This window comes from Zalophus californianus, chromosome X, assembly GCF_009762305.2.
Source record: "Zalophus californianus isolate mZalCal1 chromosome X, mZalCal1.pri.v2, whole genome shotgun sequence".
Taxonomy (NCBI): Eukaryota; Metazoa; Chordata; class Mammalia; order Carnivora; family Otariidae; genus Zalophus; species Zalophus californianus.
The window spans coordinates 82427834-82452654 of record NC_045612.1 but is presented as its reverse complement, the minus strand read 5'-3'; the positions used below and the strand labels follow the sequence as shown (position 1 = coordinate 82452654).

At 40.8% G+C, this 24821-nt stretch overlaps 1 protein-coding gene across 6 annotated transcripts in view; it reads left to right on the top strand.

Annotated features, from left to right (window-relative positions):
* The window catches only part of LOC113931545 (guanine nucleotide-binding protein-like 3-like protein), a 100809-nt gene that overhangs the window by 61884 nt on the left and 14104 nt on the right, over positions 1-24821 (top strand). For 2 of the 6 annotated variants that reach the window (XM_027609634.1, XM_027609633.1), the window contains exons 3-8: positions 14996-15061; positions 20813-20853; positions 21845-21952; positions 22722-22838; positions 23596-23679; positions 23846-23981. In XM_027609634.1, the coding sequence (XP_027465435.1) occupies positions 14996-15061; positions 20813-20853; positions 21845-21952; positions 22722-22838; positions 23596-23679; positions 23846-23981 (552 nt within the window). Of the gene's footprint in view, positions 1-12414; positions 12466-12652; positions 12746-14995; positions 15062-20812; positions 20854-21844; positions 21953-22721; positions 22839-23595; positions 23680-23845; positions 23982-24821 lie in introns of those variants that run through there. The other 4 variants (XM_027609637.1, XM_027609638.1, XM_027609640.1 and 1 more) reach the window with 4 other exon arrangements.

Here is a 24821-nt window from a genome sequence, read left to right as displayed (position 1 = left end):
AAAATAGGAGAAATTTAACTCACCTTTCTCATTCCAGGACAGATCAAATCAACAAAACAACAACAACAACAAACAAAAAACCCAGTGAGAATATAAAAAACTAAATAACAAAATCAATATTCGGCCAAGAAGAAAATCTCAACAAATTCCAAAAATTAGAACTAATACAATGTTCATTGATCACACTGAATAAAACTGGAAATCAATGTAAAATGGATCTTCCATCTGAATATGTAATATCTCTCTGTCAAACAACTCTTGGATCAGAAGGGAAACTCAAATCAAAACTGCTGAATTTCTAGACAATGATAATGAAAATACTAAAGTCAGAATCCATGGATACAGATAAAGCAAAGTTCATAGCCTTAAAATACTTGTTCTAAAAACAAGGGAAAAATTAAATGAATAAGCATCCAACTCAAAAAGTTAGAGGAAGAAAAAATAATAAAATTAAGAACAGAAGGAAAAAATAACAGTAAAGTTCAAATAAAGAAGTTAGAAAACAGATAACAATAGAACTAATAAATAGATGAGCTGATTCTGTTAAATAGAAATATGTAAGCCATTAAACAGCATAATCAAGAAAAGGAGAAAGCTGGGGCCCCTGGGTGGCTCAGTCGGTTAAGCATCTGACTCTTGGTTTCGGCTCAGGTCATGATCTCCAGTTCATGAGATTGAGCCCTGCATTGGGCTCTGTGCTGGGCACGGATCCTGCTTAAGATTCTCTCTCTCCCTCTACCCTTACCCCTCTCCTCTAAAAATAAAAGAAAGAAAAAGAATAAAAGGAGAAAGCACAAATATACAAGTTAGGAAATGAAAAGTTGGACATAACCATAGTAAGAGGACATTTTAAACATAAAAGACTTTCTTGTCCAACTCTATGCAAATTGTTTAAGTACCTGGAAGACATGGAAAACATCCTAGGAAAATATAATTTACTTTAATTTGACTCTAAAAGAGAAAAACCCATATAGGCCATTTTCTATGGAAGAAATAGAGAAAGGTATAAAGAGGTATTTTTCCTCAAAGGTACCAGACTATGATGCTTTCACAGGGGAAGTCTACTAACACTAAAAAGCAGTAATTTGAATGCTATTTTTATTTTCCTGAGTCTAGATGAAGGAGGAACACATTCAAATTCTTTTTATAAAGTGAGTATAATATTGATACCAAGATCTGACAACGATTCTACAAAAAAAAAAGAAAATGATATAGATCAATATTCATTTATAAGTAGCAATGCAAAATTCTTTTTTTTAGCAATGCAAAATTCTAAATAAAATATTAGCAAACAGAATCCATGGCTGTGTGGAGTTTATCCCAAGCAAGCAAGAATCATTCAGTATTACAAAATCCATTAATATAATCTAACATATTATTAAATCTAAGGAGAAAAATCATATCATCGTTTTCAGAGATGCCAAAGAGTCATTTGGAAAAATTCAATACCCATTCTTTATTAAAAAAAAAATTCAACAAGAGGAATATAAGGTTTCTTCCTTGATATGATTTAATTATGTGTGTTTGTGTGTGTGTATCTCCCCAAATACAGCAGTCCAGTATTTCACTTAACAAGGAAACACTAGCAGCATTTATATGCTAAAATCAGAAACCAGGCAAGGATGTCTACTCTCTCCACTATAATTTAACATTGTATTGGAAGTAGCAAGCATTGTAATTAAAAAAGAAAAAGAAATTAGAAGAATAAAATTGGAATTGAGGAGGTAAAGCTATCATTATTTATAGATAAGATTATATAGCCAGAAAACCCAAGCAAATCAATATAAAAACTACTATAAACAAGATAAGGTAGCAGGATAGAAAATTAATATATAGAAATCATTTAGTTGGAGGATATATAGAAGAGGGGCATCTGGCTGGCTCAGCTGGTAGAGCATGCAACTCTTGATCTCAGGGTTGTGAGTTTGGGCCCCATATTGGATGTAGAAATAAATAAAATCTTTTTTAAAAAAGAAGATATATGGAAGAGAAGGCCCCATTTATTATAGCAACAGAAAAGGCAAAATACTGTCTTAGTCCATTGTGGCTGCTATAACAATACCATAGAGTGGGTGGCCTACAAACAACAGAAATTTATTTCTCACAGTTCTAGAGGCTGAAAAGCCCAAGATCAAGGCAGACAGATTTGATCTCTGTTGAAAGCTGCTTCCTGGCTCATAGATAGCCATCTTCTAGCTGTGTCCACCGGGGCACTAATTTCACTCAGAGGGCTCCAACCTCATGACTTAATCACTTTCCAAAAGCCCTACCTCCAAATACCATCACAGTGGGGATTAGGTTTCAACATCTGAATTTTGGAGGCACACAAACCTTTAGTCTATAGCAAATACCTCGAAACAAACTTAATAAGAAATGTCCAAAACCTTTATGACAAAACATTTATAACACTCTGAAGGAACAAACGGAAAGGCATCCCATGTTATGAAATAAGAAGATTCAGAATTATACAGATGTCGACCTTGCCTGCGCCCGCCCGGAGCCACCCGTTCTCCACTCACCCCACATCAGTGAGAGGCGCGGCGCACCGACGCCGATGGAGCGGACATGGGCAGAGCGATGGTGGCCAGGCTCGGACTGAGGCTGCTGCTTCTGGCGCAGCTCCTACCCACGCAGATTTATTCAAATCAAACAGCTGTTGTAACACTTTCAAGTAATTCCTCCTCCCAGAGTACCTCAACTGCCCCAAATCCAGCTAATACCACCACCACACCATCTGGCGGAGCTCTGCAGTCATCAGCCAGTCTCTTCGTGATCTCGTTCTCCCTTCTACATCTCTACTGTTAAAAGACTCAGGCCAAGAAACATCTATACTTTCCCATCTTCTAAACCCAATCCAAATGGCATCAGATATCCAGTGTGACAAGGAAAACACAGGTCTTCATTGAATCTGCTAATTCCACACCTTATTTTATTGACACAGAAAGTGTTGAGGATCCCAAATTTGATTGAAGAACATGTGAAGGATTTGACTAGATGATGAATGTCTATTAAATCTACTGGAGTTTCATGTACAAGATGAAGAGACAGCATCCAAGATTAGTTTTAAGAGATAATTTCTTTAAATGTGGCCTAGGAAGTATGGACATGTAAAATCCTACCTTGAAAATGAGAATAGATTTTATCTTACCTAGATGTGAAAGATGGGATGTGAACAGATTCAGTTTTCATTTGGTTCATTAAATCTTTAAAGCCATAAAACAGTTAATACAAAAAGCTTCCATGATTCTATTTATATGTACATTAGAAGGAACTTCCAGGTGTTACTGTAAATCCTCAATGCATTGTTTCAGCAGTACTAACTTAATGCCTGTGTACTCTAGATAAAAGTTTTACCTTGTTAAGCTATCACTGTTTCTTGGGAACTGAACTCTTTCCTCTGAGGCTTTGGATTTGACATTGCATTTGATTTTTTTTTTTAAGATTTTATTTATTTATTTGACAGAGAGAGACACAGCAAGAGAGGGAACACAAGCAGGGGGAGTGGGAAAGGGAGAAACAGGCTTCCTGCCTAGCAGGGTTCCCAATGTGGGACTCGATCCCAGGACCCTGGGATCATGACCTGAGCCGAAGGCAGACGCTTAACGACTGAGCCACTCAGGCGCCCGCATTTGATTTTTTTTATATAGTAATTGACATATGCCAGGGCAATGATGGATTGGAATCTACCCCCAAATGAAGCATAAGGAATAAATTTTGCTTATATACTGATTACTTATTCCTATTCAACAAGAGTGCCAGATTCATTTAGCTACACTGATTCCAAAGAGTAGAAGATCATTGACCTCTGCTAATTTCAAAATGCTTTTTATTTCTGCATATGTTGAATACTTTTTATAATTTAAAAGATCTGTTTTGAAGGTAAAATTGACAAATCTTGAAATTAAAAAGGCAAAATATGTGCAGGAGCCAAAACTGTAAATCAAGTATTTGGGAAGTGAAGACTGGAAGTTTACATTAAATTTGGAAAAACTTTTATACTCTTTCTGTAAATACTTTTTTTTTTTAACTCTGAACCAGAATAGCCACATTTGGAACACTTTCTGTTAGTCAATATTTTTAGTTAGAACCTGGTCCTAAGCCTAAAGTGGGCTTGATTCTGGAAATTAAATCTTTTTACAACTGCCTCGATGCACAGAAAGCTTTTTAAAAGTAGACACTCTAAGGTCTTTTGTTCGCATGGTCACACACTGATGCTTAGATGTTCCAGTATCTAATATGGCCACAGTAGTCTTGATAACCAAAGTCACTTTTTCCCACCTTTAGGAACCTACACCAGAACAACCATACCCAAAAGATCTCAAGCTACTGTGTGTGTGAATGAACATTCCATTTTGTTCCATACCTGAATGTACATCTATTTTGGATTGTATACTGTGTTTGTGTATTTATGCTTTGATTCATAGTAACTTCTCATGTTATGGAATTGATTTGCATTGAACACAAACTGTAAATAAAAATAAACGGCTGAAAGAGCAAAAAAAATTATACAGATGTCAAATTAATTTATAAATTTAGTATAAACTCATTTAAAATGCCATTTTTTCTCTTTTTCTGAAACTAGACAAGCTGAATTAAAGTTCAAATGGAGGGACGCCTGGATGGCTCAGCTGGCTTAGCATCAGACTCTTGGTTTCAGCTCAGATCACGATCTCAGGGTTGTTAGATCCAGCCCTGCTTCAAGCTCAGTGCTCAGCAGGAGTCTGCTTGAGATTCTCTCCGCCTCCGCCCCCCCCCCGCCCCCGCCCCTCCCGTGGCTCACGCACATGCACGTTCTCGCTCTCTCAAATAAATAAATAAATAAAATCTTTTAAAAAAAGTTCAAATGGAAAAATAACGAGCAAGCTTAGCCAGGATATCTCCAAAAAGGAAGAGCAATGATATGGGACTATTGCCATAATAATGCTCTGTAAAAAGACAAAATGAATATTTATGTACCAAAACCTAGAGTCTGTGGGTCATTTGGGAGGGTCTACAATCTGGATCAAGCTCTGTTGATCTCAACTGGGCTAGCTCATGTGTCTGCACTAAGTTGATGGCTTCACTAGAGATTGGCCACTATAGGATGTCTTAACTGGGAGGACTGGGCTCATTTCTACATGTCTCTCACATCCTTCCAAGGTTAGCTTGGGTATGTTCTTGTAGCAGTGGCAGGGGTCCAAGAGAGGAAACAGAATATGCAAGAGCTTTTTCAAGTCTCTTCTTAATATCAAGTTTGCAACTATCCTGTTGGTTAAAGCAAGTTATATGGCCACACTCAGAGTCAATAAAGCAGGGCACTATGAAAGGGTGTGGATACATAGACACATGAGAAATTGGGGTCATTAATTGCAATCTATACCACCAACAACAACTCAAAATCTAGAATCCATAAAAGAAAACAAAGATAAATTTGTTTACATAAAATAAAATAAAACTTGCCTGGAAAAAATCCATTAGCAAAGTCAAAAGGATAACAAACTGAGGAAAAACACTGACAAATCATATGATTCACAAAGGTCTAATCTCTCTAATATATAACAACATTCTAGAAATCAAGGAAAGGCCAATAATCCAACAGAAAAATACAGGATATATATAGACAATTCACAGAAAAAGACGTAAAATTGACCCTTAAACATATGAAAAGATGCTCAGCCTCACTCATAATAAGAGAAATGTAAATTAAAACTACCATGAGATACTATTTCTTACCTATCACATTGTAAAAAATCTAAGTCTTTAACAATACACTTTGTTGGTGAGGCTGTGATAAAACAGATAAACTCATACATGGGTGGTAAGTGCAAAATGGTATACCTATGGAGGGAAATTTTGGCAATATCTACAAATATAATTATTGGAATGTATCTTACATAATTACAAATATAACTATTGGAATTTATCCTACATAATTATCTGCATATGTATGAAATGTCTATTCATTATGGCACCATTTGTAATACCAAAGGACTAAAAAACATCCCAAGCATCCACAAAAGGGGACTGCAGTCATTAAAAAAAACCCTATTATATATCCACATAATGTAACACTTTGAATAAGTACTCTATAAGCTTCCATACAGTGACTTTCTATGTACAGGAAACTCTAATGCTCTGATATGGAAAGACCTCCAGGATGTATTATTAAGAGAAATAAGCAACATGTATAACAGAATACACATGGGTAAGAAAGGGGGAGAGGGATTAAGATACATTTATGTTTGTTTGTATCTGCATAAAGAAACACTGGAAGAATAAAAAATAAACTAATAAAACTGGTAACTGTGAATCAAAACAGTATGGTACTGTCATAAAAAAACAGGCACATAGATCAGTGGAACAGAATAGAGAGTCCAGAAATAAACCCATGATTATATGGTCAATTAATCTGTGACAAAGAAGGCAAGAATATATAATGGGTAAACACAGTCTCTTCAACAAATGGTGCTGGGAAAATTGGACGGCTATATGCAAAAGAATAAAATTGGACCACTTTCTTACAGCATACACAAAAATAAATTCCAAATGAATTAAAGACCTAAAATGTGAGACCTGAAACCATAAAACTCCTAGAAGAAAACATAGGCAGTAATTTCTTGGACGCCAGCTGTAGAAACATTTTTCTAGATAAGGAAAACAAAAGTAAAAGTAAACTATTGGGACTATGCCAAAATAAAAAGCTTTTGCATGGCAAAGGAAACCATCAATAAAGTGAAAAGGCAACCTACTGAATGGTAGATGATATTTGCAAATGATATATCTGATAAGGGTCGATATCTAAAATATATAAAGAACTTATACAACTCAACACCAAGGAAAAAAACCAATACAATTAAAAAATGGGCAAAGGGCCTGAATAGACATTTTTCCAAAGAAGACATACAGGTGGTCAACAGACCTGTGAAAAGATGCTCAACATCACTAATCATCAGGAAATCCAAATCCAAACCACAGTGATGGGATGCCTGGGTGGCTCGGTCAGTTAAGCGTCTGCCTTTGGCTCAGGTCATGATCCCAAGGTCCTGGGATTGAGTCCCGCATCAGGCTCCTTGCTCAGCAGGGAGCCTGCTTCTCCCTCTGCCTGCTGCTCCCCCTGCTTGCTCAGTCCCTCTCTCTCTCTGACAAATAAATAAAATCTTAAAAAAAAAAACAACCCACAATGAGATATCACCTCACAGATGTTTGAATGGCTATTATCAAAAAGACAGGAAATAACAAGTGTTGGAGAGGATGTAGAGAAAAAGGAATCCTCTAAAACTATTGGTGGGAATGCAAATTGGTGCAGTCACTGTGGAAAACAGTATAGAGATTCCTCCAAAAATTAAAAATAGAATTATATGATCCAGTAATTCCACTACTGGGTATTTACCCAAAGAAAATGAAAACACTAATTTGAAAAGATACCTGTACCCCTATGTTTATTGCAGCATTATTTATAATAGCCAAATATGGAAGCAACCCAAGCATCCATCAATAGACGAATGGATAAAGAAGATGTGGTCTAGATCTATATCTATATGAAATAGTACTTATATATATATATCAAACTTCTTATCAAATAGATCACTGGCCTTTGAACATAGGGATGTTTCAGTGATGTGATACTTTTCAGTATAATCTGGTTAACAGAACATTCTGAAGAGGGAGATTGACTGTAATGTACCTACATATCTCCATCATGTCTTTGTTAATTTTGTCTTTCCTTATTCTAGGGGAGTTGGCCTGTTCAGTTACTGGGTTGTCTATTTAATACATTAAAGAAACAATATACAAAAATCAAAATTAAGGAGGCATTCTCTACTTCCTTCCTTCGTTCCCTCTACTTCCTTCCTTCCTTACAGTCTTTGTTGTCCCTTTTTTGGTACAATTCTTATTTCATAATGTTCTTTGTTGAACCTAAAAGAAAGCATTCTTAAGGTGGAAAGAAGCTTGAAGTCAGTATCTGTGTACCAAAATGACTGTACAAAGATACCAGATAGAGATCAGTGTGTATGTTTTGTTTTTTATTTTTTTTATTTTTTTAAGATTTTATTTATTTGACAGAAAGAGAGAGACAGCTAGAGAGGGAACACAAGCAGGGGCAGTGGGAGAGGGAGAAGCAGGTTCCTGGTTGAGCAAGGAGCCCGATGCGGGGCTCAATCCCAGGACCCCAGGATCACAACCTGAGCCGAAGGCAGACGCTTAATGACTGAGCCACCCAGGCGCCCCAGAATGTTTTGTTTTTTAAAAAGCATGTTAAAATGTAGGGTTTTTTGAACCTCTTGTCATTCATAGAGTCTGTCTTGATTGTTGAAAGTAAACTTAAATACAAGAAAAAATATTAAATATAAAATATTCTGTATATAACGGAATCCTATGCAGCCATAAAAAAGAATGAGATCTTGCCATTTGCAACAACATGGATGGACCTAGATGGTATAATGTTAAGTGAAATAAGTCAGAGAAAGACAATACCATATGATTTCATTCATATGTGGAATTTAAGAAACAAAACAAATGAGCAAAGGAGAAAAAGAGACAAAAAAAAAAAAAACAACCAACAACAACATACCAGATTCTTAAATACAGAGAATGAATTGGAGGTTGCCAGAGGGGAGGTGGCTGGGGGGATGGGTGAAATAGAGGGGATTAGGAGTATACTTATCTTGATGAACACTTAGTAATGAATAGAATTGTTGAATCATTAGACCTGAAACTAATATAACACTGCATATTAATCATAAATAAGAAATTAAAAAAAAGTGGTAACTGCTGGGGGTGTGTATAGTGGCAACTGGGTGAAATGGACAAGAGTGACACTTTTCAAAGTATAATTTTTATTTTGTTTTGATATTCAAAATGTATGTGTATTATCTATTCAAAAAGAAATAACTATAAAATATTCACAATAGTAACAAAAACTACAAAGCAACTAGGAATTAAATTAGTAAAAACACACAATTCCAAAGAGAAAACTCGACTCTTAATAAAGGACATAGATAGAAGGTGAATTCAACAAATGAGGAGATAGTCCATGTCCTTGGATGAGTTATTATTTTGATGATGTCAACTCTCTCAAATTAATCTGTAAATTTAGTGTGATCCTAATAAGAATTCCAGTCGGATTTCTGAAGAGCTTGATAAACTCTTTTTAAAATTTATGTGGAGATATAGCTAAGACAATACTAAAACAAGACTAAAGCAGAGGTACTTGCCCTATCAAATCTTATATTACAAAATATCAAAAGCAAGGCAGTATTAGTGCAAGAACTGAAACAGACTTGTGCGTGTGTGTTTCATAATATGTGACAAAGGTGGCACAGCAAATCAGTGAAAAAGTAAGGATCGTTCGGTGTTTGATGGTGGGAAATGTGGCTCACTGTGTATAGAAAAAATAAAATTGCATTCCTACCTATCACTACATATGAGAGGGATTCTAGATGGATTAAAACCTAAAGGTGAAAGATAAAACTATAAAGTTAATAGAAAAAAATAAGAGAATATCTTTGTGACCTGGGAGGAGGTAACTAGTTTTTAAATAAAACCCCCAAACCAGAAACCATAGAGCAAAAATTTGATGGATTTGATTGCATTAAAAACAACAATTTCTATTCAAAAAAGGCTAACATGGACAAAGTTAAAATAGGGACAGAATATTTGCAATGCCTGAAATTGACAGGGGACTAGTAGCTAGACTACATAAGGAACTCTAGCAAATCAATAGGAAAGATAGGAAACTCATCGGAAAAATGGGCCAACTACATAAGCAGGCAATTTACAAAAGAGGCATTTAACACACACACGAAGTGATGCTGAAAAATTCATTAATAATCAGAGAAATGCAATATTAAGGGTATATGGGCTTTCATTGTACTATTCTTTCAAGTTTTCTGAATTTTGAAAAAGTGAAAAATAAAAATTTTGAGGAAATACATGCACCTAAAACAATAATACATATTTTGCAAGAACACATATAAGCAAAAAGATCTGCATAAAATACCATAGAATGGATGCCTATGAGGGAAATAAGAGTTTGAAATAGAGATTAAGGTGAATTTAAAACAAACAACAAAAACCTCTCTGTAAAGTAATTCATATTCATTATGTGGAAAACACGGAAAAGCACAATGAAGACAACAAAATTCACTGAGAATCTCATATTCTTTGCCAGTAGGTCTCAATATATGGTACCTGGACTAGCAGCAGCCCCAGATGATTCTTCTCCCCCTCCCCCTTCTTCTCCATCATCATCATCATCATTGCTTGGAAACTTGTTAGAAATTCAAATTCTTGGGCCCTACCAGACTTACTGAAACACAACTCTGGGCATAGGGCCCAGCAATCAGTGTTCTGACAAGCCCTCCCACTGACTCTGATGCTGGCCAAAGTTTGAGAACCACTGATCTATATTTAACCATCATTAGTTTTTTTTATAGATCCTTGTAGTCTTTCTTTAAAAAAGTATGAAATATTTCAGGCATACAAATAAGTATAGAGAATAATGTAACACACATCCATATACCTACTACCCAGATAAAGTATTAGACAAACAGTTGAAGTCCCCTGTGTATCTCTCTTTCTGTTCCTTTGTTTTCTTCCCCAGAACTAATTACCATTCTGCATTTCCTATTTAATGCCGTTTTAAAAATATTGTTTATTTATTTATATAACCTATAAGTAATTTAGTGCATTATTTTCTAGATTTAAAAAGTCTATATAGGGGCTCCTAGCTGGCGAAGTCAGTAGAGCACCTGACTCTTGATCTTGGGGTCATATGAGTTCAAGCCCTACATTGGGTGTAGAGATTACTTAAAATTTTTTAAAAAAATCTACATAAATGTCTCATATTTCATATATCCTTCTATAACTTATATTTTATCTCAGCACTGTGTTTTTTAAATTTATCTGGGTTGATATATGTAACTCAATTTCATTTTTTCCGCTGCTGTATAGTATGCTGTTGTATGATTGTACTGCTATTTATTCATTCTCCTGTTGGTGAACTTTTAGATTGTTCAGATTTTTTCTCTATTATAAACAGTTATGCAACGTAATATTCTTGCACATGCCTCCTTATGCATATGTATAAGAATTTCTCTAGGACTTAAAAGTCTGGAGGTTATATACATCTCTACCAGTAGAATTGCTGGGTCCCAGGGCCCACCTTCAACTATTCTGGATAACTTCCTAATTGTTTTCCAAAGTAGAAACACCAATTTTCTTTCTTATCAAAGATTTCATTGCATTTTCCCCTTATAGTTTGCACATTTGGGCCTTTGTTGAAAAAGTCTTTCCCCAGTTGTAGGTGACAAAGATACTCTCCACCATCTTACATGTAAATAAGTAGGGATCCAGTTTTATTTCTCTCCTTATAGTGAGCCAAATTTCCCAGTGCTATCTACTAGATTGTCCATTTCCCATTGATTTGTGGTGCAGGCCTATAAACTCACACATTTCACATATATTGGCTGAAGCCTGATTTGTACCAGTCTTGTGCTGGGTCTTGTTGAGGTCTTGAAGATATATGGTCCCTAGTCTCAGGAGGCGAGACTCCAACTCCATTTATGTGGAGATGCATCCACATAAATGATTACAGCATTAAGGGATAAGTGCAGAAAGGTGTTCTGAGTTTCTAACTCAGCTGGGAAAGTTCATACAAGTGACAAGAGTTAGGTCTTAAAAAAGAATTTGCTAATGCAGTGGTAAGGGGTAAGGTGGTTAGGGTTGGTTTGGAGTCCCCAGGAGTTCTGTTTAATCTCCAGGGTGAGAGGTTAGGCGCCTTTCATCAAGGTAGGGGCAGTGAGTAGTGCGTACGTAAGGGGTAGGAGTAGGCAGAGATTTCCGCTTGGATATTCTGGAAGTGGAGGAACATACCCTAGGGGTAGTGGGGCTGGGCCCTACCCCAAAGTTTAGGTTTGAAGAAGAGAAGGGGCTGGAATTAAATTATCATAAAGACATTTTCAGACTAATATTTACTGTTTTTAAGGGGAGACCTCATTCTCCAGCCATGTCAGGAGCTCCTCAAGATGGTTTCTAAAGAAATCCTTATTTGTTCCCACTTCAGAGGTATATATTCATTCCCTTCTGCATTTGCCGCTCTGCGGCCAAAGACAAGGAGGGAGGAGGGGAAGAGGAAAAACGGGTGGGAGAGACTTCCAGTTGTTCAGCTCCTGGGCCTGACCATGGATTTGAATTTCTGCATAAAGAGCTGGGAGTACCTGCTTCAGGGTTTGTCTGGGGCCTTACCAGCCAGGAAGGTTGTTGGGAACAGCTAACCAAGTCACTTTTTGGGGGGGGGGGGGGGGCACTCGGCAAGACATGTGACCCAGGCGGCCATTTTCCCACACCCTGCCCGTCGCCATCTTCCTTTGTAGACAAAGGGACTGACCCCCACCTGCGATCACGGTGATTGCTTGGTCACTATGATTCGGGAACACGCATATTCGGGCGCAGGTAGAGGCCGGCAGACAAGATCTTGGCTTACAAGTAGGTATATGGTGACCCGCCGCTCCCAACCTACCACCTCTCGGCTTCTTCCTCACCTCACAGGGTTGCGGGGGAGGCGGGACCAGTGCCCTTGTGGAGTAGGGATGGCGGGCGCGAGCCGTCAATCCGAGGCCCCGCCCCTCGGGGGGGACGTAAGGCGGGCCAACCAGCGCCGCAAGGCTGGGGTCCGGAAGTCGGAGCCTAGCGGCGCGAGCGCAGTTTGCAGACCAACCCTATCGTACTGCCATTCTCTCCTGTCTGATCCCCGCCGGAAGTGGAGGTAAGAGACGACTCTCCTCTTTTCTCGTTGTGAGCGCTCACCCAGCCAGCCGCGCAGTAAGGATCGTGTATTTGAGTTGGAAACTAGAGGTGTCCTCCACCCTGGAATGGAGAGATAGAGAACCGGCTGTCATCCACGGTAGAAGGGCCCAGATGAGGAACAGGGATCGCTCCGCAAATGGGCATGTGCGAAAATGCACTCTCGCTGGGTAAAGGAGCACGGCCCCACCCCATCTCGGCAGGTGTAGACCTCTGGTCACAATATGTAGAAAGCCACAGACCCCACTTGTGTGGAGAAGCATCGAGTGCCCTCTTGCCTTCAGGATAGCAAGGCTCCATTTTGCACTCCTCCAGTATAGACAGGCGTCTCCGTGTGGCGACATCGAGCCCATGGTTATAGAGACATACCGCCCTCCCCGTCCCCCAATCCCCTGGCTGAGCGGCGCGGACCTTTACTGGCGCGGAGGCACACACAGCCGCCTTGGCGCATCTCTTCACTTTGGACAGAGGCTTTGATATATTACCTCCTCCACAGACATACACTACCGCCTACCCCGGCAGGACCGCCAGTACAGAGGAGCTTAGAAACGTTTAATATACAGAGACGGAAGAGCTGGAGACTTCCTTGCCTCGCCCCCGTGTAACTAATTGTGGAAGCCCCGCCCCTGCTACTGCAGATATGTTAGATCACCCCTCTTCCAAGTGGTTGGCACCCGCTTCAGCCCATAGAGAACCACGCAGATTTTCCTCTCCCTGCCTAGAGTGAGTCCCCGTTGTGGAAAATCAGACCTGACTCCTCACCCCACCCCATAAGAAGCACTGGTTTACCGAATTTGTAAAGGCCCGGCCCCAAAAATGCCCTGCAGCAAAGAGAAACAGACCTTAACCAGGGAATATTGTCAGATTTGCCCCTTATTGGGCAGCTGCGGTAGAGGGGCTCAGGTTTGTTCTCCTTTTGAGGTAAACAGATCATCCCTCCCCTCCTCCTTCCCCAAAGATTTGGAATCACCAAATGTCGCAGAACAGAGACACACCCCCCCATCAAGGGAGCAGAGAGGTGCAGCTCCCCCTCCCTGCAGTGTTGAGAGACAGTGACATCACTGATTACCCTACATTTTGTGTATGTGGGCTCCCCCCCTTACCCAAGGTAGAGGAGCTCAAACATCTTTCTCTCCATTCAGGATAACCGCCCCCCTCCCTGCAAAGTGTAAGGGCTGATCCACTGAATTTATAGTTGTGTACCTACCCCCCACTACCATGTGGAGAACCAGAGGTCCTATTCCCTTCAGTGTTAGCACACTGCTGACTTCAACCCATATAAAAGATAAACAGATTGTTCCCCATTCCACCCACATGGAAGGGTCCAGAATAGCCCACAACAGGCAAGGTGCAGACCCCATTCATGCAAAACTGCATATATCCCCCCCCCCCCGTTTGTTAGTGTGTCAACTAATATCACCTTGTAGTGGAGACAGGCATATCATCTTCCCCTCACCCCAACCCTCCCCAGGGTACAGAGACCCAGGATTCCTCCCCGCCAACTTAGAGATGTACACACCTGCGCTTCTCTCCCATGTGGCAGAGATGCACACAGCCACTGTGCTGGTTTTCCCAGTTCCTCTACACCCCAGAGTAGAGCAACAGAAGGCATCTCCTTACCCACGTTCACAAGGAACAGACCCCACCCACACATGCAGGCATACATTCCCCCCCCAACCCCTGCCCCAGCAAGATTTTGCACTGGCTCCTAGCCTCAGTTTAGTAAACACAGTTAAAAGCGTTGTTCTAAGGTCCCTTTTCCCTAGGGTAGACTCCTGGTACCTGTCTTTTCCCCTACTTCCAGGGTAGATCAGATATAGAACCCCCTACCTGGGAAAAGAGGTACTATTAATATGTAGAAACAGGCCATCCTTGTATACCCCGTCCCCTCAGCCTAGAGAGGTTTAGTACTAGGGTGTATAACACTACAGGGTGGAGGATTGAGGACCAAGGACTTCATCTGATGCATTGAGGCACTGACTCCACCCATCAAGAGAGTTTCCTTTTGGGTAGTGTGATGCTGCTTTCCCTGTGTAGATAGCTACACCAGGCCCCAACTCCATTATAGCCTCTTCTCCTAGTTCCTCCAATTGTTAGGGCTTCCTTATCAAGTTCTTTGCACATTTCATTTTGCCTGTAGGGGGCTTGGAAGGGGGCTTGTGGCATTGTGGTTCCCCCCTCTGTCTTCACATTGGTTCTTCCATTCTGACAGGAAGAAAGACTGCAGATTTGAACCTACCTGCTTTCAAGCTAGTCATCATGATGAAACACAGACACAGTGAGTTTCTTTTACCACCCCTCCCAATGCTAAGCTTTAATGAATATTTGTAGTAGTTCATGGCAACTTTTTAAAAATTATTCTTTCTTTTTTTTAAAAATTTTAATTCCAATGTAGTTAACATACAATGTTATATTAGTTTTAGGTGTATAGTATAGTGATTCAGCACTTCCAGACATCACCCATTGCTCATTACAAGTGCACTCCTTAATCCCCATCACCTATTTCCCGCATCCCCACACCCACCTCCCCTCTGGTAACCATCAGTTTGTTCTCTATAGTTAAGAGTCTGTTTCTTGGTTTGTCTCTCTCTCTCTCTCTTTTTTTAACTTTGCTCATTTGTTTTGTTTCTTAAAGTTCCACATTTGAGTGAAATCATATGGTATTTGTCTTTCTCTGACTTACTTTGCTTCATGTTAAACTCTCTAGCTCCATCCGTGTCATTGCAAATGGCAAGATTTCATTCTTTTTTATGGTTGAGTAATATTCTGTTGGATATATACACCACATCTTTATCCATCCATCAGTCGATGGGGGAGGTGGGGGAGGTGCCTCATGGTGCAGCTAGCTACCTGAGCTTGGGCTGTTTCCATAATATGGTTATTGTAGATAATGCTGCTATAAATATTGGGGTGCATGTATCCCTTTGAATTTGTGTTTTTGTATTTTTTGGGTAAATACCCAGTAGTGTGATCACAGGATCATAGGGTAGTTCTATTTTAAAAAATTGCTCAGTATGGCATGAGGGGATGGGGCAGAATGGGTGAAGGGGGGTGAGAGACACAGGCTTTCAGTTATGGAATGAATAAGTCTTGGGATTAAAATATACAGTATAGGGAATAGAGTCAATGGTATTGTAGCATTGTATGGTGACAGATGGTAGCTATGCTTATGGTGAGCAGAGCATCATGCATAGACTTAGACTTGTCTTGTGGAATCACTACGTTGTACACCTGAAACTAGTGTAACATTGTGTGTCAACTATACTAAAATAATAAAAAAAAAACCCTCAAAAAATTGCTCAGTAGGTACCAGATCATTTAGTCTGTCTTCTACGTATGGTATCATTGTTGTCTTCCCAACTTCCTTGATGGTGGTGTTCCCCTTATCCCCCATTCCCATTTTACAGTTGAGGAAACTGAGACTCAGCAAAGTTAAGTGACTTGATCTGAGGTGAATAGCAGTAAATACCAGACAGTGTGGACAAGTTGCTCTTCTTTTTGCCTTCGAGATGCTTTTCTTTCCTTCTCCCTCATTCTTCAACTGGATAACTCTTGCTCATTTTTCAGATTTCAACTTACACATTACTTCCTCTAGGAATCTCTCCCATTAAGCTTCTCCCTTGGTTTCTATGGTCTGTACCCCTAAGAACTGGGGCTGTTGGCACTGTATGACTGGGTCTGTCTCCTCCACTGCACTGTTAACTTCTCACCCACATCTAGTTTATCTTTTTGTCCCAAGGGCCCAGCATAACTGGGCATAGCTATTTGGTACTTACTGTGTGCCGGGCACTAGAATGTCTCAGTTGTCCTAACTCAGTTCCTCCTCCTCCTCCCACCATGCTTACAGCCTAGAGAGAAAAGACAAATGTGATACATGATTCTCCCGTATAAGAGGGAAGGCAAGGGCATTAGGGCCAGTCTGGTTCTGTGCTTCCTGCCTTTATCTTGCTATAGCCCACATAGAAAACGACATCATAGACTAGACAAGACTTGTGCAACCCAGTGACCCCATACTCTGTGTGAATGGTGGCCCTGCCTATGTGGGCTTGGTGAAAAAAAGTTCAATACACTTACTTTATATAATTATAAAAAAATCAACAAGAATCAGACTTTGGTTATGTGACTACCAAAAGCAAATAATCATTTTTTTCAAGTAACACAAGAAAAATGAACAAAATTAATTATTTTCTATTTAAGAACATCAAATACCAGAGGATAATAAAATTATTGATAGTGATGAAAAAGACAATAATGAGCTGGTTGAATGAAGTAGAGTATATGCATACAAAAGAACATTGGCAGTTTATAAAGATTTTATTTATTTATTTGACAGAGAGAGAGAGAGTGAGCACAAGCAGGGGGAGCGGCAGGCCGAGGAAGAGGGAGGAGCAGGCTCCCCGCTGAGCAGAGAGCCGGATGTGGGGCTCAATCCCAGGACCCTGGGATCATGACCCGAGCCAAAGGTAGATGCTTAACCGACTGAGCCACCCAGGCGCCCAAGAACCCTGGCAGTTAAAATAAATGAGGAAGTATTGTATGGAAAGATTATATAGAAAGACTATTATATGGAAGAAGTATTAGATAGAAAGATCTCTAGGATTTGTTAAGTGAAAAAAGCAAGTTGTCAACAGGAGGACATACTATGTTATCTTTAATGGAGAAAATGGGGGAAATAAGATTACATATATTTGCGTTTGCACTAATAAGTGGTTTCTTGTTGCAGTGAGGAGAGTGCAGTGGCTAGGGACAAGTGTGGAAGACCTCTCAAAATACACCTTCTTATTTTGGAACCATATGACCATTACCTGTTAAAGAACAATCATATACATCTACATGAGTGGGAAAAATGGTGATTATTAAACAAAAACTTAACATGTGCTCATAAAACACAGACTGTGATTGGTAAATTGCAACTAAGTAATGATCAGACTAAGTGGAATGACTGCAATGGAAGGTGCCTCATGGTGCAGCTACTTGAACTCTCAGCAATACCTTGGACCCAAATGGTAATGATAATGGTTAAATCTGGGGAGGTTATTGAGGAGCCCTGCAAGGAGTGTTTTCTCCTTACTAAGTGATTTATTTTGTTTTTATTGCGTGCCTATATCCGGCACAGGCCCTCGGTTTCCAGGGAAGTTAGGCAGATAGAAATTGTTGAGTAAAATGGCCAGTCCTGGTTCATTCCCAACCTCACATTCTTTTCATTGCAACATGAGTACTTTGGAACAAAAGGAGACTTGAGGTCTGTTTTTGTTGTTGTTGTTGTTACAGGAAAATTTGATCCATTCGTATTCATATATTTGGTCTAATTTCTGCCATTTTATTTTATATTTTTTGTTTGTTTCTTTTTAGTCTCATTTATTTACTTTTCAAGTTCAAAAAAAATCCACCAGTGATTATAAAGTTTTCTCTAAAGATTTTATTTATTCATTTGTCAGAGAGAGAGTGCGAGTGAGCAGCAGGCAGAGGGAGAAGCAGGCTCCCTGCTGAGCAAGGATCCCGCTGCAGGACTCCATCCCAGGACCCTGGGATCATGACCTGAGCCGAAAGCAGACGCTTAACTGACTGAGCCACCCAGGTGTCCCCCAGTGATTATAAAGTTATGTTAGTAGTTGCATTCATGTTTATATCAAACATAATTAAACTTGAATTTCTCTTGTCACTTTACCGAAGTTAAGTATTAACTATTTTTATCCTATCCTTCCAAAGTAAGATCATGCTTTCATGATTTTACTTTTCCAACCCCTATTGCCTGATTCCAGGATTTTGTTGAAATAATTTGGTATTTTGGTACTGAGCTATTTCCTATGATATGCTTCCTGGTTTTTAAAAATCTTTTCTAAATATGTATTATAGTTCTTAGCTACATTAGTAGCATTTTGAAGATTTAATGTAAGTTGTTTTTTTAATTTAGTGATAAGTTTTAATCGATATCCCGCCCATCATTATTTGTTTCCTTTAGCTTGAGATCTTTATTCTGAATTAATTTTTATTTTTGCTGGTATACTTCCTTAGTACAATTGACCCTTGAACAACCTGGGGCTTAGGGGCCTCAAGCCCCTGTGCACTCAAGAATCCACATAGAACTTTTGACTCCCCCAAAACTTCACTACTAATAGCCTACTACTGATGGGAAGCCTTACCAGTAACATAAACAGTCTATTAACACATATTTTGTTAGATGTGCTCTGTACCGTATTCTTCCAATAAAGGAAGCTAGAGGAAAGACAATGTTATTAAGAAAATCGTAAGGAAGAGAAAACACATTTACAGTACTATGCGTATTTATCAAAAAAATCTGTGTATAAGTGAATCTATGGAGTTCAAACTCAAGTTGTTCAAGGGTCAACTGTAGTTTTACCAGAACACAGGTGCTCATCTTTGCACATCTGAAAATGCCTTTTAACTTTGTGTAAGAGTAATCTGTTGGTTAAGTATAGGAATTTAGCTTGGTACACAGTTCCTTGTTTCAGAACTTTGTACGGGGCGCCTGGGTGGTGAAGTCAGTTAAGAGTCTGGCTCTTGGTTTCGGCTCAGGTCGTGATCTCAGGATTGTAAGATTGAACCCTGCGTCCGGCTCCATGCTTGGTGCAGAGTCTGCTTCGAATTCTTTCTCCTTCTTCCTCTGCCCCTCCCGCTTGTGCTTGTTCTCTCTCTCAAATAAATCTTTTTAAAAAAGAACTTTGTAATGGTTATTCTGTCTTAAATGTTAAGAGTTGTAGATTTGAGAAGGCTGTCTGCTTCTCTTGCCTTTGTTGGAAACTCCTGTTTGGAAGTTTATAAGATTTTCTTTTTATCATTAGAGTTCAGAATTTTCATCAGGGTATGCCTATGGTATGGCTTTTTTTGTTAATCTTGGTGTCCTATGAGCCTTTCTAATCTGAACCCTCAAGCCTGTTTTCAATTTAAGGAACTTTCATATATTATTTTAACAAAATAATTGCTTCTCCATTTGTACCTTTTTCTCTTTCAGGAACTCCTGTTATTTAGATACCAGCTCTCCTGGGCCCATTCTCCATTTTTTATTTTTACTCATAATTTCCATTTCTTTAGATTTTTGTTTTAAGCAAGCTCTTCTCTTGATTTTCCAGCTTATTAGTTTGGTTGTTAATGGTGTCTTTGTTGTTTTTCACTACATCTATTGAATTTTTATCCAACATCAAGTTTTGGGAATTTTTTTTTTCTCACACAGTTCCTTTGAGGTATCTTCTTGAATCTCCTTAAGTATTTGCAATAGTATTTAAATTCTGTTTCCTATATTAATTCTGCTTTGGTGTGAACCACCTTATTGGAGAGCCTGTTCTCTGGTAATTCCAAGCTGCTCCTATATTTGTTTGTATATATCCTGACCTTCCAGAACCTACCGCTCTAGGAATTTCTTTAGCTCCCTTACAGGTAGTAAGCATTAAGGCAACCATTCTTCCCCAGGAGGCCATCTGTGAAGGGGATGACAGATGGGACTTCTCATGAAGAGGGTGAGGCCTCTTAAGTTCTTGGGCTCTGTTTAGATGTGACTGAAGAAGATGAGCTCTCTCTTCCTTGTATCCAATGGAGGCCACAGTTTGGCTAGATAGAGCAAGTCCCTTTGGAGTTAATGGCCTGAGCAGGATCAGCAGGAAGGAGCAGTTCTCTCCCCATGTGCTGAGGGCATCTGCCCTGGCTTAGCCACCTGGGCCTCCTCAGATCACCTTCCCATGCCGGCAGCCCCCAACTTGAGCTCGGTGTGGCAATTGTTGAGTTGCTCCCAGCCAGAAGTTTGGGGAGAGAGAGGAGTTAAAAGCACGCATTCAGGTAGCCCTCTTCACAGGGTTCCCATAAGCACTGTTTCAGTCCGCATTGAAATAATGTCTCAAACATTTTCTCCAGTACTTCCTCTGACCCTGTTGCTGTCATCTCCATGTCTTTGTTGTTCTGGGCCTGGACAGACATAGTAGCTCAGTCCTCCTTAGGTTCTCGGTGTGGCCTGGCTTTGATTAAGGTATAAACAGATGTTGGGTAGGTGGATAATGGCTTTTTTTTTTTTTTGTAGAAAATAAAAAACCAGGTAAAGGTTCCAAAGGCTGCAAGAAGGTAAGTTGGCTTGACCCCCAGGTAAGGTATACCCATTGTTGGTAAGGTCAGGAACAGGTTCCCTGCCCCAGAAGAGGTCTACAAACCCCAGTAGATGTTGGGTCATTCCAGACAGAGCAGCAAATTGGAATCAGAGGATCTGGCTTTCCCTCCCTCTCTGGTTGACTGAGGTAGAGAATCAGCAGCATTTATTAATTTTCCTCCATGAGCCATGTGCTGCTTTGTGCTTGAGTTACCTTGGTGTAGGGATTGCTCCATTTTTAAAATGAAGAAACTGAGCCTTAGTGAGAAAGTTCCTGCGTTCAGGGTAGCACGGCTGGGACTTGAGTCTCTCTGATTCCCAAGTCCCTATTGCTCTTGTTGAGGAGGGAGGCCAAAACATAATCTTTGGCTCCAGCTCTTGGTCCTGCTAGGAAAGGTGGAGACAGGTAAGATGGGCCAGAGCAGTGGTTCTCAAATTTTAACGTGGTTAAAGTTCTCAAACCTTAACCAACCCTCCAGGTAATTGGGGCTGGTTAAGACACAGATTGCTGGGCCTCACCCTTGAGTTTCTGATTCAGTAGGTCTGTTGTGGCATCCCATAATTTATATTTCTTTTTTTTAAATTTTATTGTTATGTTAATCACCATATATTACATCATTAGTTTTTGATGCCATAATTTATATTTCTAACCAGTTTCCAGGTGATGGTGCTGCTCTGGTCCACGAACCACACTTTGAGAGCTACTTTAGCATTTCCCTTGGCCTTTACTTGGGAAACTTTTCCACTTGCCCCCACCTTTCCTGGGGTTCTTCAGTCAGTCCCTGCCTAGGAGAGGGAGGGTCTCTTCTCTAGCCAGATGGGCAGACCTCTGAGGACAGAGCCCTTCTTTTTGCTTATTCCTCTCTTTTCCCTACAAGTACACTTTTGAGCAGCTTTAACCCTCCAGGAAGCGTGATTTCCATGGGTTCATTCGCTCAGTTTGATTGTTTCCTTTTGTGTGGTGACCAGCCTGCAAAGCAGAATGGAAAGAAAGCAGCTTCCAAAGTGGCTTCTGCTCCCCAGTTTGTTCACTCCAATGATCATGCCAGTCGGGAGGCTGAATTAAAGAAGAAGAGGGTAAGCCCTTGACCTTGGAGGAAGGAGAGGGCCTGGCCTGACTGCCAGGTCCACAGAAGTGGTGACTGAAAGGGAAAAGACCAGAGTTGTTAGGGTTGTTGAGGCTGTTTGTGGAAGAAGGAAGAGAAGGGGGTCACTTTGATACTTGATTTAGTGTCTCTGTTTGCTTATCTCCCTCTCACCTCCCCGTCCGTTGCTGCCCTGCTGTGTTCCCACTGCCCCACTGAAAACTCTCCGGTCAGCCTCACCAGTTTGTTCTGTGCCATCACACTCAGGGATAGTCTCCTTCCATTGTCTCATCCGAATTGTCAGAATTTGAGACCATGCTTTCTTTGGAGCACTGTCACTTTGACTTTCTTGTCATCTCACTATCCTGGATGTCCTCCTTCCTCGTTCCCAGTCTCTTTGGCTGTTCCTTCCTTTTCCTGCTCTTTAGAGGATGGACCATCCCAGGACCTTGTCCTCTCTCTCCCTCTGGTCTTATTTGACTCCCTTTGCCTAGAGCACATTCTCTCTCTGTTTCACACGCCCTCTTTTTATTGTTCTCTGCCACACTTTCCCTTCCTTCATCTTTTGTTTCCTTTCTCTCAAATCCTGTATCTCCTACTATCATAGCTGCTCTCTCCCTGCATCCCTGCCCCTCCTACCTCTGCCACATCAACTCTGTTTCTTCCCTCTGTCACCCGCTCTCTGTTACTGTAGGTCTCCCACACCTCCCTTAGGTTACAGACCTAGCCAGCTGTAGTCCTGCTATGTGTTCCCTTGTTAGGTTGAGGAGATGAGGGAGAAGCAGCAGGCTGCCCGGGAGCAAGAGAGACACAGGCGCAGGACTATCGAGAGCTACTGTCAGGATGTGCTGCAATGCCAGGAGGAATTTGAGCATAAGGTAAGAGGACAACCTTTGCTTCTGGTTCAGACTCGTTCTGGTTTGCTGAAAAGCATCTATTGCCGTTGCTCTGTGAAAGGGAAAGAGGAAAGATGGGAGATTTTTTGGGGGGGGACGGAGGAAATAGGTGCAGAGAAGATGAGAAACAGTGGGGATGGAGGGAGGGAGGTATGAGAAGGAAGCAGAGAGCCATTTTGAGCCTTATCTGTGACTGGACAACCCTGGATAGGCCCCAAAGACAGGGTTGGGAGTAGAGGAAGGGAGACCTAGGACCAGGGGACAGGGGGAGAGGGAATAAGTGAGAGGGAAGGGTTGACAGAGGATGGTATGTGAGGGGGATGCCAGCTTCCTTCTGGGACTCACTGCCCTTCTGGCATATGTTCTCACTTCACATAATATGCACTTTCCAGCTCAAAGTTCCTTTCCTAACGTAAAGTGCATATTTTGCCTCCCGCATCCCATGTTCCCACATGGGTTGTTTTTCTCACTTATACCTCCCTCTCACATTCTTTCCTTACATGCACAGGTGCACACTCAGGTCCCTAGCTAGTGCTTGAACACATACTTAAACATAGGCACACACATGCATTATGTGGTTCCATCCATTCTTCCAGTTCCCAGCTTTATTGGCTGGTCAAAGTTACTCTTCGTTGGGCTGGGACTCCCATTGCTCCCCCAGCCTGTCATGGTTTCCAAAGCCCTGACTTTCACTCCCTCTTTCCTCTCTGGACCATTCTTTTTTTTTTTTTTCCTTTAGGAGGAAGTTCTGCAGGAATTAAATATGTTTCCTCAGTTGGATGATGAGGCAACAAGGAAGGCTTATTACAAGGAGTTCCGTAAGGTATGGGGACCCATTTCTTAAGGCTCTTTAGGGAGGGCACCAATCCCATCCAATTGTCCCTCCATTTCTGCTTTTCCTGACTGAGATGAAGACTTTTCTTTTATGGGCCTGTGTGATTCACACCCAGTCCTTTCCCTGCCTTCATCCCCTGTCCTTTCCCCTGTAGGTGGTGGAATACTCTGATGTGATTTTGGAAGTCCTGGATGCCAGGGACCCATTGGGCTGCCGCTGCTTCCAAATGGAGGAGGCTGTCCTGCAGGCAGAAGGCAACAAGAAGCTCGTCCTGGTCTTGAACAAGATTGGTGGGTGTTGGGGCAGAATTGGGTAAGGCAGGACGGGGGCCAGACCTCCTTGAAAGACTAGCTCAGACCAGACCCTGAGCCTCAGCAACTCAGTGGTAGTTATAACAGTTGTGTGAGGTAGGAATTTGTGTTCAGTTTTTTAAAACCAGGAGTCTGAGAGGTGAAATCACTTGTTTAAAGACACACACACACACACACACACACACACACACACACACACACACACACACACACACACACGAGTATAACAGAAATTGGGGATGGGGTCAAAGCCTGTCTGCCTTTCAGTCCCTTGTTCTTGCCATTTTGAGCCTTATTGGCCAACCCTGGAGAATTCCTCTCTGCCCCAAACTGGAACCAAAGACTAGGGCAGAAGAGTACATGGACTCAGGAGTCACTGAGGTCTGGGTCTTATCCCAGTTGTACTGTCAGTTTTCTCTAGGATCTTGGACAAGTCGTGTCACCTGAGAGCTTCTGTTTCTCTAGCTGTAAAATGGGCTGTGATTGTCCCAATCTCACAGGGTTGTTGTGAGAATTAATGATAAAGTGCTTGGTGTATGCATGGTTAGTACCCCACAAATGGTAGCGATATTCTTGTCAAGAGTTATTTTTGACATTTGGCCCAACCTAGAAGGATCTACAAAGAGAGTGTGAAACAATCTTTAGGAAGCCTGGCTTGGAAGGAAGGCATCTGGGACCAAACAGCTAATTTGCCCATTTTCCCCAAGGGACAGAGGTCCCCTCAGAGAGGGCCAACTAGTCTCCTAGACTAGACTTTCCTTTCTAATTTTAACCTGGGAGCTGGACAGGTACTGATAGGGCCAGGGAGACATCTGTTGG